Raw genomic sequence first — 18,774 nt, 5'->3', positions numbered from 1 at the left:
TTGCAAATCTTACTTTGATGTGAAATCCATGTTTTCACATATAGTTCTGGATAGTTGCAACATGTATTGTTAGGTCAACAAATGTAGATGGTTGTTGACTTGATTTTAATCATAGGGTTTATATCTGAAATTATAAAATATTTTTTGCTCATATGCAGAAAAAATGTTATGATGTCTGAGAACTAAATAGAGTTTGTCCAGATACTTGCACAAATGTGTTTGCCAGTGAACAAAGATGTGGCATATATCACTTTGATCTTACAATGTTGTCAAGTGTAATGAATTTAAGCTTTTGCTGGGATCTGTCATGCTTTTGTTCTTTAGATAATAACTTCCAAAAAAAATATTGCAAATCTTAACTGAAAGACAAGGCATTTGATTAAGTTGCATGTAAGAGTGTCTATTTGTGGCATTTATAATTTCATCATCCATAAGGTTTTTTTTTTCTCTCATCCACTCTCTGTATGTACTTTTGCTGATTATAGCTTGTTCTCTGTGTTCTGAAAAATGTTTTTGAAAAAAGGAAAGAATGGAAAAATGAATGGTTGGTTGCAAAGTGGGAAAGTTTTTCAGTTTATTAAGTTCCTCTGATTTTTTTTTTAACTTAACTGTTTGTAGTAGTCCTTTAGAAATGGGAGTCTCAATTATTGCTGCCCTCAACAAATTGCATGATGTTGAGGAGTTTCCCATCTTTGTTTTATCTTTAAAGTAATAGTGAGGAGTTTCCCATCTTTGTTTTATCTTTAAAGTTATAGTGGTTCTCCCTTATCCTGTGAAAGGCATCCAGATTGTCTCCAGCAAATTGGATATGGAGTTACCTGGGGATTACCAGGCTGACAGGTTGTAAGACTAACTGTAGTCAAAATTTTGGTCAGCAGCAAAAAAACCTCTGCGCACTGTTTTTTGGGTTTTGGTTTGGGAGTTTTTGTTTCTTTCTTTCTATTTTATTTTATTTGGGGTTCTTTGGTTGTTTTTTGTTTTGTTTTGCTTTGTTTTGTTTTTTCGGGTTTTTTTGGATGAGCTTAGCAAATAGTGTCTAGTCTTTTAGACAGTGTTTGCTGTACATGGGTGTCTGAGATTGTGCTGGTCTAATAGAAAGTCACAAGATAATAGCCTCTTGCCACTAGCCTAAGTGAAAGGTGAAATGGAAACGTTTATTTTCCAGACAAGACATTGATTTAGTAACAGCTTCCTATTACTGCAAATTACTGATATAGAAGTTAGCTTTTCCCCCTCTTTGAAGCAGCATGGTGTGATCAGAATGAGTTACATGCTCCAGCAGCTAAAAGCTGTTTGACTCCAATAACAGGCTTTTTATCCAAAATATGGACCACACTTACAGGGAATATAAAATGGCAGTTATTATTGTAGATGAATGTGCTTCTTCCTTTCCCATTCCCCCTTCCTCCCCTTTTTCATTTCTTTGTTATGTGGGGAACATTCACACTCTAAAAATGGCAAGAAAATAGATTTGTTTCCTTATGATTTTCCAATATGTCTTGTTATTATTGCTAACTTTATCAAGAGTTTTGTTGCACATTTAGCAAAATTTATTCTTTCATTTTAGATATGATAAAATAATTTTTAATGTTTTTTTCAATGTTTATTTTAAGCTGTTTTCAACTATTTTTCTCTGTGGACTGAGCTTATTCTGTTGAAACTGAGAAAGGAGGAGAGCAATGTCAAAATGGAGGTATTTCTCTGGTAAATTCCTAGGGTTTCTTGGGTTGTTTGAAATGACAGTATTGAGATGTGGTAAAATACATAGTGCATAAATATTCACAAATCTATAATAAATGGATCTGAAATTCTAAGGAATGCTTTTTACTTTAATACTTTAGAGGAATACTTCTCTAAGAAATACAGCATATATTGATTGCATTTAATAATAAAAGTAATATAATATAATATAATATAATGTAATGTAATGTAATGTAATATAATATAATATAATATAATATAATATAATCAATATATATTCACATTGCATGCAATCCAACAAGTAACTTCTTTAGTTCAATGTCTGACAACTTCTTTGCACCTTTTGGAAGCAGACAGAAAATAAATTAGAGACAATAAATGCATGTTCTATATTATATAAACCTTAACTTCTGTGTGCTGGTTATCAGCCTTTGTCAGATCCAGCTCAAAGTTAGAGCAGAATTCTTACATAAAATAAGAAAATGGAGGGAAGTAGGGTGAATTGGGCAGAGGAGTTGTGGGTGTTTTTTTTGTTTGCCTAATTCCTAAACAAATGTAGATTCATGATATAGAAGATAACATGTTTTCATTAACTTTTTGATTTCTCTAATTTTGAAAACTAGGAAACACCTTTCTTTTTATCTACTCAAAGTGGTACATGGAGTCATCCATGTAGATCCCTTTAGGGTAATTTAACACAAAGCTCTGAAAGGCTAAAGATTCACCTACTCCTTATACCAATGTCAGAGAGATTTTCTGTGGTTCAATATGCTGTGTGAGAGATTCTCCAAATACATATTTATACATCTTCCATAGAGAAGAAAACCTTTTGGAGAATTTACCTTCTTTGCTGGATTTTGGATTCTTTTGTCACGGCTAGTCAGTTTAGAAATATTTAACTTTTAGAATTTTCTATTCTAATCATTTCCTGATACCATTCCTTGAATATATTTTCATAATGCATTTTGCTGAAACACCCTGAACTTCTGTACAACTACATAAATTAATGATAATCAGAGAATTAAAATTCCATACAATGCACAAGTCAAACTTCTTGGTGCTCTTTTTAAATAGCTACTTTACATAAATTCAGGTTTATAGGAAGTGCAGTTTTATATGTTAGTTACTTTATATTTTTGTGTAGCATAAAAAGAAAAAGACATAAATAAGACCTTGGGTTTTTTTAATATGACTGAGTTTATTATTTGGAAACAAAGTGTACCTTTTCTGTTTTTAAAGGAGTGTTTGTGGCTAGCAGTATTAGAAATTTTATGCACCCACAAAAATGAGTGGAGAAATTGCATCCTTCAAAATAAAAAGCACACAGGTAATCTCCCAGACCCTTAGCAATGCATCAGAAAGCATTCCTCAAGTGCACTTCAAGAGTACGGATTGGTCTCTTCTTTGTAAATTAGTAATGGGATTTGAAGTATCAGAAGTCTGTTTTCATCATGTGGCAGGTTTTGAAGGACTTCTCTCACTGTTTTTTTTTTTTTTTTTTTTTTTTTTTTTTTCTTTTTGAGACCTGGTCTGATAAAACCTCTCTTGATCTCAGATAGATTTCCCCAAGAAGGACATGAGAAGAGCCAGCATCTGGTTTTAGCTAATATATAAAATCCATGGAAAGATCATTCATTCCTGCATTAGCTACTTCAGTGCTGTCACTTAGTACCTCCAAATGGAGTCCAAGATAGTATCGAGGAAGATTTTTTTTTTTAATTTAGCTGCCAGAAAATATTTTTTTCAACTACATACTAACAAATAAACAATAATAGGAAGGTTTATCTCAAGAAAAGAAAAAAATATCAAGTACTAGGTTCTTTTTTCACAGTATAACGGTTCTTGAAAAGTATCAAGAACCTTTTGCTTTGATGAATGAAAAAATGTACTGAAATCCTATTAGAAAAGAGAAAAGAAACCTCCTTGATTTTCAAGAACATGTTTGTAAAGTTAATGATAAATGCATTAGTTGAGTTGTCTCAGAAGCCCTGATTAACTGTTAATTTAACTATCCATATCCCTTTCATGTCACCCATAAAAGAGTACTTCTGTAATGGTCTCTTTCTAGTATTCTTTTGAAATATCATAGAGAGCTCATTAAATATTTAAACAAAACTTGAACAATCTTTATAAGGCAGCATACAGTTAGAAGTTCCCTCTAGCAATATTCATACATTAGAAAAATTTGCACCCTGGTCCAGAGCAGCTTTTCATCTGACATGATGCAGCAGTGCTTTGAGAAGATTTATCACTTTACCTGTACCTTACCCTCATATGGTAATACTCTGTGCATGCTTTTATATATCAATTAAGGAATATTGTAGGTCACAAAGAGAAGATTCAGGTTTCTGCTGATATTTATGTCTCTAAATCTCTCAAAGGAAAACTTCCTATATATTCAGGGTAGATAGAAACACCATATGTAAAAATCACTGTTTTTATATATTTGAGAGAAAATTCAGTTTTACAGTTCCAGAGGATGTTTCATCCCTGATGTTTACACAGTGCCCATTAATTCACTTGCAGTCTGTAATTGGTTACTGGACATTAGCATCATGTTTTTGAAGGAACCAATTTATAATGAGTTCTTAGGAATAGGGATGTTTTGTTTCTCAAAAGGAATAAAGAGATTGCTTTTAAATTGTGCCATTTCAGCATATGAAAAAAATCTTTTTTTTTATAAAAAGAAGTTTTATCACAGATTGTACCACATTGTCAGGAACTGAATGTGAATATAGATATCATTGAGAGGATGATTTGATGATTCAGGCCTCTGGAGATGATGCTTGGGATGACTATACTAAGAGTCCTACAATAGATAAAATACAAAACCTGTTCATGATACAAATAGGGATAAACATAAGGATAATTCTCTTCCACAATGAGGAAGAGTTCTAAAAATTTTGTGACTTATACTGTTGTACATATTGTTGCAACAAACCTTCCCAAAAGCAAATGAAAAATTAAAATTAAATTAAATTTCAGACACCATCTTGCAATTTTGTTAATCCCATGAAAAAAAACAAAAACAAAAACAAACAAACAAAAACACCTCAACAAACAAGCAAAAAAAAAAAAAAAACAAAAAACCAGCAACAAAAAACCCAAAAAAAAAAACCAAAATAAAAAAAAAACCCAAAACAAACAAATAAATAAAAAAGGTGTTTCACCATCTGTTGAAACCAGGTGGAGCAGGGTTCTTGTTCTCTTCCTTGACCCATCCCTCATAGCTCCAGGGGAGATATCCTCTGTTAATGGGCCAGCTGTTAAAACCAGGTGGGGCAGGGTTCTTTATCTTTTCCACAATCCATCCTCTGTCCAGGGAGTTATCTTCTGTTAATGGGTCACTGAGTCCCACTGCAGGACTGATAAAATTACATCATCCCAATGTGAAATGCTCCACCCAGGGGGAGAAGCCAAGCATTTCCTATCTAGTTAAAATCTGATTTGGAATGCCAGAGCAGCCTTTTTCCACTACTCTCAAAGGAAGAGCAGGAAGGCCCATCTACACCACCATTGGACCTTCAGAGGAAAACTACACCCTTCTACAGGTTAAAGAGAACCACATCTGTCACTCCAGCATGACTCTAGCCACCATTAAATTGGACTGCTACCAACACCCTGACTAACAGGGTGTCAGGTTTTATTCTGACTCTATCAGTATTTTTTAGTGTGTGTGTGTTTTGGGTTTTGTTTTGTTTTGTTTTGTTTTGTTTTTTGTTTGTTTTTATTGTATTACTGCACTTTTATTTTAATTTTCCTAGTAAAGAACTATCATTCATATTCCCACATCTTTGATCCTTAATTTCTGAATTACAGTAATTCGGTGGCAGGGGGTTTACATTTTCCATTTCAAGATAGGCTCCTGCCTTCCTTTGCAGACACCTGTCTTTTCAAAACAAGACAACTCTGAAGACCTAACAAATAATTATCTAGCAATACTGACATAGTGGCTGACAGTGTCAGTATTCAGTTTTGCTACTCACATTGGAGGGGAAACCCCCCCACCTAGCATTCCAATAAACAGTAATATCAGGGAGACTACTCATATCACTAAATCTGTATTTTTATGTTTCTAATGTATCTGCTGATTCAGTTTTTACTAGGGGATTCCACGGAAGAATGCATTATTTACAATATTTAGGGTAATAAAATGCTAGTTAAATCAGCAAATATAGTCGCTGGATGGAACAGTGAATTATGTCCTGATTTCAAACCCAAAACATTCCTAAAAAAAAAAAAAGTGATAAGCAAACATTCCAGTTTTCCAGTTCTATGTTTTAGTTTTTTAATTTTTTTAATTTTTTTTTTTATTTTTTTTTTACCCTTAGCACAGTCTTGCTATAGGCAAACACTGAAAGCTCTAGGCAGATGAAGCAAGATCATGAGCAAAATATAAATTGCTGGAATGACTAATGAAAGCCTAGAGTAGGGCTGAATGCAACCTGAGGCAAAATTAAGTAGTTGTTTATCTCAACTTCTCCCTACTCCAGTGTGAGAACTGTATTTTTTGTCTCTTCCATAGATTTAACTGCTTTTGTATACACACCTTTACCATGTATTTACAAAGTTATGTAATATATAATCCAGATGACATTGACTATTTAAAATTTACTTAGCTACGAATTATGTGTATATGGATTTAAAATAAATTTTATATGTCTTTGCTTCATGGTGAACAATAATATAAAATGCATAATTTTTTTAAAGATTTTTTGTGCATCTCTGCAAGTGGCACAGTCTTAGTTGATTGTATGGAGTTACTGTTTTATTTTCTGTTTCCTTTCAGAATAATAAGAGCTAATTTTGTGAAACATTTTCTGATTGCCTCACAAATATTATTCTTGACTTTCTCAGAACATTGCATTTTTTCCTTACAATTATAGATCTCCCAAAAAAATTCTTTTTGTTTTTTGGTGTCTCAGATATCTGCACAGAACACACCTATTCAGATAATTTTTCATTAATGTCTCTTCATTTCTGCACCAGGTTCATACTTGCACACTTTTCCTTTTCTTCTATTAGCAGTTTTCTACCATTTTCAAAACTACTCCTTAATTTGATCTGACGGTCACAGATAGCAGGGAAATAGAGCTCAGAGGCAGAGGGATGTTGAGTGGTTGTTTTTACTTTCCCAAAACCAGGAGGACAGTGGGGAATAGAAGGGTATGGCAGAACTCTGCAGTAAATTCTGTTTTGTTGCTGACAGAGATCTTCCCTCAATCCCCTGCTCATGTTTGTCTCAATACATTGGATCTTAATTCTCATTTTAAAATTTTCCAGACATGAAAGGTTTCTACTTATTTGATTAGATCATACTTAACAAAATGGAATCATTATACATTAATAATGAACTAATTAATTGTGACAAATTGCATAGCTGCAGCTTTTGTCTCTTCCATTGCCTTGCCTTAGGGGTTGTACTCTTCTCAGCAGATGATGGATAACTTGTCTGCTTTTTCAGTTTGTTGGATGTTGTCACAAAGTGTGAACTGGATGCCTTTGACAGTATTTTATGCTTTGCTGTGGCATAAGCTGTCAAGAAGGGAGACAAGGGATGGATATCTGATGATTACTCACTAGGTCATGCACCTGAAATCTCGTTGTGCAAGAAAGATTGTCTTTGGTTAGTCCTACAATGTTTTTTTAAATGTTGTCCCTGAAGAAAGCTTGTAGGAGCTTGTTATCCAGAACATTTGTATCTTGCCTGTTTTTTGTCTCACTCTTGTAGATAACTGAAGCAATAAAATATTTTTTGTTTGTTTCTGCAAAAATAGGTATTTTTTATTTTAATGAAAAGAAGTATTTTTGACATTTAGTATTTTTTATTTCCTGACTTCAAAAGAAATCATTTGGGGGTTTTTGTTTTTGCTTTTGTTTTTGTTTGTTTGTTTTTTTTCCTAATTCTGCCAATTATAGGAAGACTGATGATCAGAAATAAAAAAAACTACATCTCATTTTCATGTTATACACTGGAATAGCATAGCAGTGGCTTTAGTGGAAATATGTCCACTTACAACAGATGGGAAGCTGGCCATTTGTATATATATTTGTATATATACACATATATTTATTTGTATATAGGAATATTTGTATCAAGGAAGCAGTTGGTTTTTCGATAAAAATGTCATTGTTAAATGTGTTACAGTTTGTTTGTGTGTCTGTAAAAATGTGTTTTGTTTGTTTTTTATCATGCTCGGGCCCATCTTGTTAAATAAACTGAGTGTCCTCTCCTTGCACTTATAATGAAGATATTGCTATGCTCCAAATACACCTGGTGCTACAGATAAATGAAAATTGTGAGGTGACTGTGCATGAGACAGAACGACACTCCTGAGTGTGAAGTGTTGCTGGTTGACTGAACTTCTTTGCCATTGGAAAGCAAGTTGTTCTCACTCTCAGCTACCTAATTTATTTGATGTTATTGCTTCATGAGAGCTGGATCTATGTTAGGATTGTAGTTCAGGTCAGAAATGCCCTTTGTAAGAAAAGTTTGGCCCAAGTTGCTGCAGCTGGCCCTGCTGAGCCCCTCGGAGAGCAGCAGCTGGGTTTGCCTCTGGTGCAGCCCAAGCAGGAGATGCACTCTGGCAGTGCCCTGGCCACATCTGCTCTTGGTGGGCATTCAGGCTGCAGCACATGGCAGATGCAGCAGAAAATAAAATCTCCAAATCCTACATATGAATAGTGAAATCCCAGCAGCAATTTTTTCAATATACATAGTTGATTCCATTGCCTTGCACTTCAGGCTGATACAGGTGAAGCCTCTGAAACCATAGTGCTGTTAGAAAAGCAAAGTAATGAGTTTCTTACAAGAAGCTTTCTGCTGCTTCATTGGTTCTTTTGGTTGTGGTTTTTTTTTTTTTGTATTTTTTTAAAAGAATTTGGGTTTTTTTGGTTTTTGTTTTTTTTTTTTTTTCATGAAAGTTGTAAGAAAAAAACAATTGAGCCTTTCTTTTTCAATTTTTGAAACAATTGCTGCAATGGATTGTTAGCACATTGGGCCATTATTTCCCTGGAGTACATCCTGAATTGATGCAGAATGTCAGAGTGAAGTGGGATTTAGCAGGTGCTGAGCTCCTGGCATTCAGTTTTGCTTCTTTCATTTATTAAATATGAAAGTTAAACGTGTAGAAATGCCTGTAAGAATGAGTCTGAAGTTTTGTTTATTTCACTATGTCATATGACTCCTATACTTTATTTCATATCCAGATTCATACTTTTGTATCCTCCTCCTTTATCTTGGGAACTATGGCACTCTGTATCCTTACTCCCTTACTTTAGTTAAAAATAGATGCTTAAAATACTGTATGACTTCAGGGTTTTTTATAATATATTCTTAACTAATTTGTTTCCATATGCATTTTTTTTTTCACTCCATAGCAATTGCTCCAGCTGTGTCTGTATTTCCTTAACACATTGTTCTCTCCCTAGTATTGGAAACAATCCATACAGAAGCCTTAAGAAACCTCAAACTCAGCAGCTTCTCTCATTTTAAAAGCTCTGTTTATGCAGTATTGCTCATTCAGGGAGGATTATGTGCCTTAGTTAAATATGGGAGGCTAGAGTAACTAAAATGTAGTACACTTTAGGCCATTAGGGTAGGTATTTATAACAAGATAAAATTTCTTCTTAAACAGTAAAGTAGATGTAAGATAAGATGTCTTTCTTATCTCATTCCAGTTTTCTGCAATTTTACTGCCTTGTCCTCTGGTTTTATATTCACAAAGTAAATTCAGAACCAGGAGACCTTCAGCAAGCACATGTTCTTAAAATTTGTTTTTGTCTGGACATTGTAGAACAAAGAACTGCTTTACTGAGTGATTAAAGCAGGGAAGAGAAAAAATTCAGATGAATATATACTCATGAGAGTACGCATGACATGGAAGCAGACAAAAACAACTACAAAGAAGCTTAGTTTTGCTGTGTTCTCAAAGATCCTTTTGAGCTTTTTATTATTTCAAAGGCATTCGGATTCTTATGAAGTGATTTATAAGGATTTTTTTTTCTTAATTTTCTTAAATCATCCAAAGCAATAATCATGAACTCCTAATATTTTCATCTGCTATTTGGATGAGACTGACAAAATACTATGTACAGAGAGACTGGCTGAACACTGCAGGGTTACAGTGTTGAAGATGAAGGATGAAATCAGTTCCCTGGGCAGTAAAATTTTTGTCATTAATTTCAGGGAGGACAGGATTCACTCCAAGAGTGGAGCAGAGCTTGGCATCTCAGAAGAACAGGACTAGAAGTCTGTGCATCCTTCCACACAGTGTAAACGCTAGAGAAGAAAAAAAAAAAAGATTGTGTTTTTCCTTTTGTAGAGGGACAGGGAAAGTGTTTATAGCAAGAAATAGAAATGTCTTCAGAGCAAGAAGTACCTCTGTTTATACAGGCAGCAAGCTTTCAACTTTCTGGTACTCTAGCCCCATGATCTTAAAGAGAGAGGAGTTTTATTCATATTCCCTCTATAAAATCTGGAGAGCAACACCAAACCACACTTAACAGTCGAGGTACACACCTATGATGATGCTACAGCCAAGAATAACAGTTTTTGTTCTGTTTTTATGTTCTGAAAACACATAATGCAATTGCATATGGTAAAGATTTTCATCTGTTGGACAAAGGGGGATTTTTTCCTTGGGTAGTTGAATTTCAGAAAATATCAGTCCACTTTCTCTTTGGACCAGACTTTGACCAAAAAGGAGAAAAACAGCAAAAAAAGAATGTTTGTTGAAATTTCATTATTTTTAATTTGCAAGACTCATCTATGAGCTGATTGGAATATTGATGGGGAGCAGGAGCTGTCACATCTTTACTAGCTCAGGTGATGAAACAGACCTTGTCTCATCATTATTTTTCTCACATTTCCTGCTTGTGTACTTATTCCCCTCACACTTGGTGTGTCTTAGATTTCTGTTGCCAGAGATATATTTAAATAAAATAAACCAGCCTGCTATTCCTTAATATTTCCTATATATGGAGATTAGATTAGAATCCATTAGCAAAATCCTCTGTATTACTTTAATGTTTCTTAAAATATGTTCTCCATATACTACCTATATAAGAAAATAATTTTTACAGTACAAAAATGACTAATTTTAATATTTTATAATATAGAAAACATACATATGTATGTACTCCAGTTAGAAATATATATGAATTAAATATAAATATCTATATTTGCAAGCATTTAATATTCAGTAATTATAGATGAATAAGTAGCTTTACTTACAATTCATCCTCTGACATTGCTCTGTATAAAAGTGCAGTTATTTAGTTACTAAATTTAAACTTCTAAAATACATTTTCTTTATTTGTAACAAAGGGAGATATGTCAGAGTAGGCCAGCTTTTCACTTGACAAATCCAGTTCTTAATCTAGCTAGCCCATGTCATTCCTTTATTAAACTGATCAAGCACAATCTTAAAAGACCTGGGCTGCTTGCTGGTATCTCATAGCAAAAAACCATTTATGGCATTCTTCTCTAAAAGAGACCTTCTAATTGCCTTTTCTAATTTATTCTCAAGTATTTTCTACCTTTTTTCTTGTGCTAGTGCCATCCTTGCCCTTACATACCATTTTTGAGGGTGGGCTTGCATTGTGACCTGTTTTTTGGGTTGCATCACTGAGCCTGTCTGCTTTCAGAGGACAGACTTTTTGGCCTTCACAGTCCATCTTAGTGGCCATTTTCAGCATTTTGTTCCCTTGCAGTTCAAGTCCTTGTCATGATGGACAAAAGGAACTTACAGAATCCCAAGCAATATGATGAGTAGTCTTTATTTAGTTGTACTAACACATCTCTATTTCTGCTGGAGATACATGTGCTCTCCAGTTTGCCATGGCTGGGGAGAGGATAGAAGGAAATGTTGATTCATGTTATGTATGTGGTAAGAAAAACTGCTATAACTTTTTAAGAGGTGATCTACATAAAACCAAACAAGAATACCATCCACTTCTGAATTAACTGTTTTCAGACTACAATTAAAACAGAATATGATGGAAAACAGCAAAATAGTTAAAAAGCAGAAAACATGAAATAAGAGAGTGTTTTTGCATGAGTTTGTCTGTTCCTAGTCCTTTTCCTTCTCACTTAACCCAGCTATTCCTTGGGATTTCTTGATCTTTTAAGGTGCTCTAGTGATTAGAAAGTTATTGAAGTGGTGGTACTGTGGCAGAATGATGATGGAGTTTAATAAATTATTCCAGAACAGCATTTGCAGACAGTCTTTTGATTGGTTTTATTTGGTTTTGTTAACACCTAATTAATTTTTTTTAGAGAGAAGTCTTCATTAAAGATCAAGCATATCTCTGTAGTTACTTTACTTTGAATGTCACTAGGATATCCTTTGAAATGCTAACAAAAAATTAGAGCAAAGTGAAGGAAGAACAGAGTTAATATATGAAATATGTGGGTGGTTTTTTTTGATATTTAATCCCATATATTTCCATAAAAATACAACATACTCATCTCTTTGTATTTTTTCTGGTTCTTTTTATTTTGGTTTTGTTTTTTTAAAGAAGGAATTATTTACAAATAGAGACCCTACTTTGAAGTAATCTGTAAAACTAATAGTGAATAATATAATTATTTTTTATAATAATAAAATGATAAAAATATTTAGCAGGTTTTTAGACTGTGTATATATCTACAAAATTTGAAAAGTCCTCTAGAACCACTCTAATGAACATATTTTTCACACATTTTCTCTTCTTGTCATCATCTTCTCAGAAAAAAACCTTACAGCATTGTACGGTTGAGATCAAGTATTATTCCATTCTGAAATACATCCTAGCATAATTTGAAATAAAAGGAAGCAAGGTAACAATGTGTAAGATGCACAAATACTGGTGTCAGCAATGGGTTGAAGTTTAGAATATGGGTGTCCTTTGTGTTTTGTAGAGATAAAGAACTTGTTGAAAAATTATGAGTGTGTACTAAAGGATCTGTATCTCTGCATTGTGTTAACTCCTTTTTGTTGAGTTATAGTAGAAATTTAATTCCCTCTTTTGCCCTTGCCATTTTTATTCTAATTTCCTTCTCCTGGTTATTACTCATTTTAGTAAGATTTTACTGTTCTTCTCTGGCTATCAGTGTATGGCAGCAAAGCCAGGCAGCAGACAACAAATAGCATTGCCAATTAATTTACTTGATTGGACACAGACAAAACAGTATTCTAGACTTCAGTGACTTCTTCATGGAATTATTTATAGAAGTGTCTGGGACATGATGTCACATATCTAATGAGGAGTGGAGAAGTTGCTCATTTAGAAGAAAAAGTACATGACATTTTACCATTTATGCTAGTAATTGCAAGTGTAAAATATCTACTCTATAGAACTTGAAATAATTTGATTCAATAATTGCTCCAAATATTAAAAATTGTATTTTAATACTTTAGTTTAATTCACAATTAAATGTATATTACCCAAACAGTTCTGATTATCCAGTAATTTTAAATTATGATCTGTTGGGATATGGAAATGTTTCTTTCACAGCAAGATTTTGTAACAAATATGAAGATACGTAATATGTACAAGATCCAGTAGAACATCATATAAAATAATGACATATCGAATTGAAAATGCCACTATATAACAACTGTTATTTGTTAAATTCAAAGACCTATTTTTGCTTTTCCTCTCTTGCTTTGAATGAAAAGGATACACCACCTTGGCATACTTGCTCTGGTAAAAGTGGAGAGTCTAAAAGAGAGGGTTCCCTCATCTTTCAAAATTTTACCCAGTTCCCTCATCTCTCAAAATTTTGCTATTATTCTCTAATATTTTCTAATCAGCTGTAAAGTTTCTTTGAATTACTGTTTTCAGTTCACTTTCCTATGGTTTTGTATAAAAAGCATAAATATCTTGATTTGGGTTTCCAGTGTCACTTAAAGGACCAATTACCTCGGAAAAAAATGTTGATTTTGGAGCCACTATAAATATTTTGATTGGTTTGGCCTTTTTGCTTTTGCAAGAGAGAAGAAGCTGGCTTATAACACACATCTAAATTCAAAGGGTTGAAGTTCAAGTTACTACTGAATAGTTCTTCAAATTTGGTTTGGAAGTTGTGTAGAAAATGCAGGTGTCTATATATGTATATGTATATACTAACAAAGGCACACATATGGATAAGCTAATTAAAAAGTACCTTGAAACAAAATGTCCATTCCTTCCTAGTCCCATGTAAGAGGAGACAGAAGTGCAACTTTCCAGTCACAATGGGGAGTGAATAAAATTCTGTGTAACTTAATACCAGCATGAAGGAATTAATCTTTAAAAAAATTACAGAAACACACAAGTCATAAAGAAAACTAGATTATACCTTCAGTAGAGATTCTCTATTATCTGATGAGTATGGCTACATTTGGAAGTGTCTGTGTCTGCACACATTATGCAAAAAGAGACACTTGCAAAAGTATTGTCCGTCTTTGCCCACTTTTAAATTTATTATATTTGATTGAAATATATATTTAAGTCATAACAATCACTACTCTGTGTTATCTTTAAAGAAATCAATGGGTCAACTTCATTAAGCATGGTAAGGAAGGATAATACATTCCAGACTTTAAAAGAATATTAATGAAGTGCTAAGGATCTCCCTTCTCTTCTCCCCAGTGTTGGTGTAGCTGCCACATCAGGGAATGGCAGCTCACATATTTTCAGATAGAGGAAATACAGCTCAGGCTTTTCAAATAAAGTTGTTCTCTGCCTTGCATGCAGGCCAGATCCTCTACATTGAATAAATCATCAGAAGTGTATTCCAGTACTTGTAAAGAAGGCACAGCAGTGCTTCCTATTTTTTATTGATTGCATTTGCAGGGGAAAATTGAATCCATTCCTTGTCAAGGCCTCTAAACCTCATATCACAAAGAAGAATGAAAAAAAAAAAAAAGATGGATGGAATTCAGTGGAATTAGCCACAAAGAGTGATCTTTCATATTGTGTGAGGATGAATTTTATTTTTTCATCTTGCTTGTATCATGTGAAAGGTAGCAGCTGATGTACTCTGAAGCAGTAATCTTCAAAGACTTCTTTTAGCAGAACTGAAAATAAGCTTATTGGAGAGTTTTCTCCAATTAGATTTTCTGCCAATTATCAGTCAACAGCTCTTTCCTGTATGTAAGTTAATTCAAAGACAAGTGGATATACAGAAGTGTGACTGTAACACCTCTAAACACATTTGAAGAATAATTTTTTTGCTGGTTAGGACTGGGTGTGCTTGTTTTTCTTTGGAATGTTTCAAATCCATTGCTGTAGGCTTTAAACCAGAACTCAGAGGTATTGGTTTGACGTGGGCTATTACCAGTGATATTGCATTCCAAAAACAAAAAAAAAAGAGGGGAAAAAAATAAAGAAATAGGACTTGATTTGCAGTTCTTTTGGGGTTTTTTGGTTTTGTTTGATTTGGTTTGGTTTGGTTTGGTTTGGTTTGGTTTGGTTTGGTTTGGTTTGGTTTGGTTTGGTTTTGTTTTGTTTTGTTTTGTTTGTTTGTTTGGTTGGTTTTTTTTTGTTGTTGTTTTTTTGGTTTTTTATGTGCAAGGTTTATGCTTTAGGAAAGGAAAACGTTAGTGGAAGCTGTGGAAAAACACTTAGAAAAATATTCAAATTAAAATTCCCAGCATCCTCTTCCTCATTTACTAATTACTGGATTAGTTAGCACAGTTGTGGTGCATTCTCCATCGTTTTCTTTTAGATAGAATGAAGAAATCCAACCAAAGAACAAAAAGCAAACAAACCAACCAACACCAAAATACAACCCCCCCAAAAAAAAATAAAAACAAACAAAATAACAACAACAAAAACACCAAAAAAAATCCAAAACCAAACAAACATATAAAACCAAAACAGAATGAACAGGGCTGGTTTGAATTACAAATACAAACCACTCCAGGAATTATTATTGTAAGGATCACATAATAATCTCTTTGTGAATCAGTCCCACCTAATAAACTGTGTTTCTGTTCCAAACACCATTTTTTTGTCTTAATGAGAAAGTGAATTAAGAGGAAGGTGATACATGTTGAACCTGTCATGTGCTACGGTTTATTACAGAAATGAGACTTGGGCACTTAACTGTGAATTTCTGGGGTGCAGGAATATCTGTTTTTCAGTGCCTAAGAACAGATATATTACAAACTGTTAGTAGGGTTTTCCCAGATTTATTACAGTTTCTTTCTGTTAAGGTGCTCTGTTCTTGTTGCCTTTCTGGAATTCTACTTTTTTTTTTTTTTTTTTTTTAATTCCAGATGCATGTCTTGGGCAATTTGATTTTTTCCCCTTGCTGCTTATTCTTGGATTTTTTAGACTGTTGTATTTGTCTCCACGAGAAAGTTATAGAGAAGGAGGAGGAAGGGGAAAGTGGGACATAAATAATATCATAAAACTCTCAAATCTCACTGTAAAGCTTCACTTTCCCACAAATATAGCACACAGATCTAGTAATCCTTATCTCTTACTTTATAGCCTAATCTCAACAAGTCTAATAAAGTGCTAAAATTCAGTTCTAGTATATGGATTTGGCACTTCAGTATTTAGTTATTTTACTATCTGTAGACAATCTCTTTTTTTTTGTATGTGCTTATTTGGGATATATATTTGCATATATATGAGTGTGTATTACAGAGGTGTGTGCATCCATATGTAATTATTTGCAAATCATTTTTGGGTGATGTCACCATCATAGAATCATAAAATATGCTGAGTGGGAAGGGACCCATCAGGATCATTAAGTCCAGCTCCTGGCCCCACACTGTGTCCAGATGCTTCTTGAGCTCTGCCAGGCTTGGTGCTGTAATCACATCCCTGGGGAGCCTGTTCCAGGGCTCAGCCACCCTCTGGATGAAGAACCTTTCCCTGATACCCAACCTAAACCTTCCCTGACACAGCTCCTGCTTTCTTCTCCACTCCTGTCACTGGTCACTGGAGTGAAGAGATTTGTACCTGTCCCTCTGAATAGGAAACAGTAACATGAAAAGAAGCAAAATCAAGCTGAAAATATCTTGTCTACCTAAGTGACAGAGCTTCTAATGACTTAATGGAGTCACTTCTGGAAGCAAGACCTGACACAAAATCAAGTTTAGAAAGTCCATACATAATCTTTAATTGCACAGCAGGTCAAATGGGATCTAAGACATAATTAAACAGTAACCATTTAAAAATTATAATTAACATCTCATGGTGCCTCAGGGAATTTTTCTTCTTTAAGTAAACATATATTTATTTCTAATTATCTACTTGACAAAAAGAGAGGTATATTGTACAAGCTTATTGCTTACAGGAAATCTTAAGAGTTGGAAATTTAATTTGATATTTCTTCAAAAAGCTCTCTCTTGAGAGAGTAATATCTTAAAACTACTCTGAAAAAAAACCATAAACCTTTCTGCAAAATACATGGTGTAGCAATTTTCTCCTTAACCTTTAAAAACAAGCCTATAAAATTTAATGTTGTGGTCTCATTTCTCTAGTACCTATTAAAAGCCTTACTTTGGAAATGGGCTGTAAACTGTTAACTTTCAATCCATCCTTATTTTTATCTTCTTTTTCCATTGTAGCAGGGGACTAGAATGTGGACCTACATACCACATTTTGCTCTGCAATGCCACTCAGGTCCCTTAAATGTGAACTGTTTTTATTTCAGCTTGACTTTCCCATTTGCAAGAGAAGATGAATTTTCTTTCCTGTGTGCAATACCATACCAGGATCTCTGTCACAAGTGCCAGTTTTTATTGGATTTATACCTACATCTTTAGTTCTTTTCACAAGTTTTTTTCCTCTAGGTTCTTTTGCACTCTTGGCTTGCTGATCTAGGTGCTTCAATTTAAGAAACATTGCTTACAATCTCAGTATGCAACACAAAAGAAAGAATTAGTGACTAAATCATCAAAAAGCCCTTGCTTTTCAAAAATAACTGTGCATTTGAAATTGCCTAAAATTGGGGAACAGGAGAGAATTAATGAAATAGTTACAACTGATTGACGTGAAAAACATCATTTATCATAAGCTATACATAGGGTGTTTTGTATCACAATACAATTTAATTGATTACTGAGTCTAGTCCATTGATTATTTAGTGTAGCAGTGTTCATCGTTCAATGTTCAATTTTAAAGTTTCCCAATATATTGGAATATATATATACCTTCTTTCTCAAAAAGGAATAGAACATATTAAAATATTCCATATTGGTTTCATTATATAAACTGTTGGATTGATTAAAACAATTATTGGTACAGGACAACTTCATTAATGTAAGTTTATGTGTAACTGGCAACATAATGTTTAGCTGAAATGTTAATTTTATTGTCTTTTAAGTTAATTTTGGAGTTAACCCAAGTCATAAATGTTAACATTCACTTTGCAGTCCTTTACTGCCAGGGCCCAGATCTATGAACATTGAGATCTTTTGTGTGTGTGCTAATGAGCACTGCTGCTCATGCAGCCCCACCTCAATAGTAGCACTAACTCTTCAATGTCCTTTTCCCATATAATCCATTTTGAAAGGGACATCTTTGTTACATTTATATTCCACCTAATTTTGTTCATGTCATTCTGCATGTCCTTATTGCAGAGCACTGAAATTAGCAAACATCAACTTTATATGCTTGCATTTATTCTTCTATAAACAGTCTTCTCTGTGATTGGGAAGTGCAATTAGAGTCACATCTCAGAAAGGAAGTATTTGGAGAAGATATTGTCTGTGGAAAGAAACCAAGAGTCATGGCATGAAAATAATGTAACCAGGAGAGTGTGAGGAATTTAAAGAAAATGCCCAAGGAAAAGAAGCGTTTTTCTTAAAATTTAATTTCTGGATTAGTTAAATTAAATCTTATCGCTTTCTCAATATTCCAGCTTGCTTTTTGTAGCTTTGCATGTTAGGATGTGACTTTCTAATGAAAATTTGTTTTGTCTTTGACAGCGACCATAGTGCTAAATGAGCTCAACTGGACTGCAGCGCTGGATGACGTGTTCAAGCGGAACAGGGAGGAGGACCCCACTTTATTGTGGCAGGTTTTTGGGAGTGCCACTGGCCTCGCCAGGTATTACCCAGGTAACTGAACTGTCCTACACAACTG

General features: G+C 33.9%; 1 protein-coding gene across 6 annotated transcripts in view; it reads left to right on the top strand.

Moving 5' to 3' along the window:
- The window catches only part of CACNA2D1 (calcium voltage-gated channel auxiliary subunit alpha2delta 1), a 342,789-nt gene that overhangs the window by 219,473 nt on the left and 104,542 nt on the right, over positions 1–18,774 (top strand). For all 6 annotated transcript variants that reach the window (XM_056514818.1, XM_056514832.1, XM_056514799.1 and 3 more), the window contains exon 7: positions 18,618–18,749. In XM_056514818.1, coding sequence (XP_056370793.1) covers positions 18,618–18,749 — 132 coding nt within the window. The remainder of the gene's footprint in view (positions 1–18,617; positions 18,750–18,774) is intronic.

Source organism: Oenanthe melanoleuca, chromosome 1A, assembly GCF_029582105.1.
Source record: "Oenanthe melanoleuca isolate GR-GAL-2019-014 chromosome 1A, OMel1.0, whole genome shotgun sequence".
Taxonomy (NCBI): domain Eukaryota; kingdom Metazoa; phylum Chordata; class Aves; order Passeriformes; family Muscicapidae; genus Oenanthe; species Oenanthe melanoleuca.
Note: the sequence above shows the minus strand (reverse complement) of the source record. Positions and strands in the feature narration are given on the sequence as shown.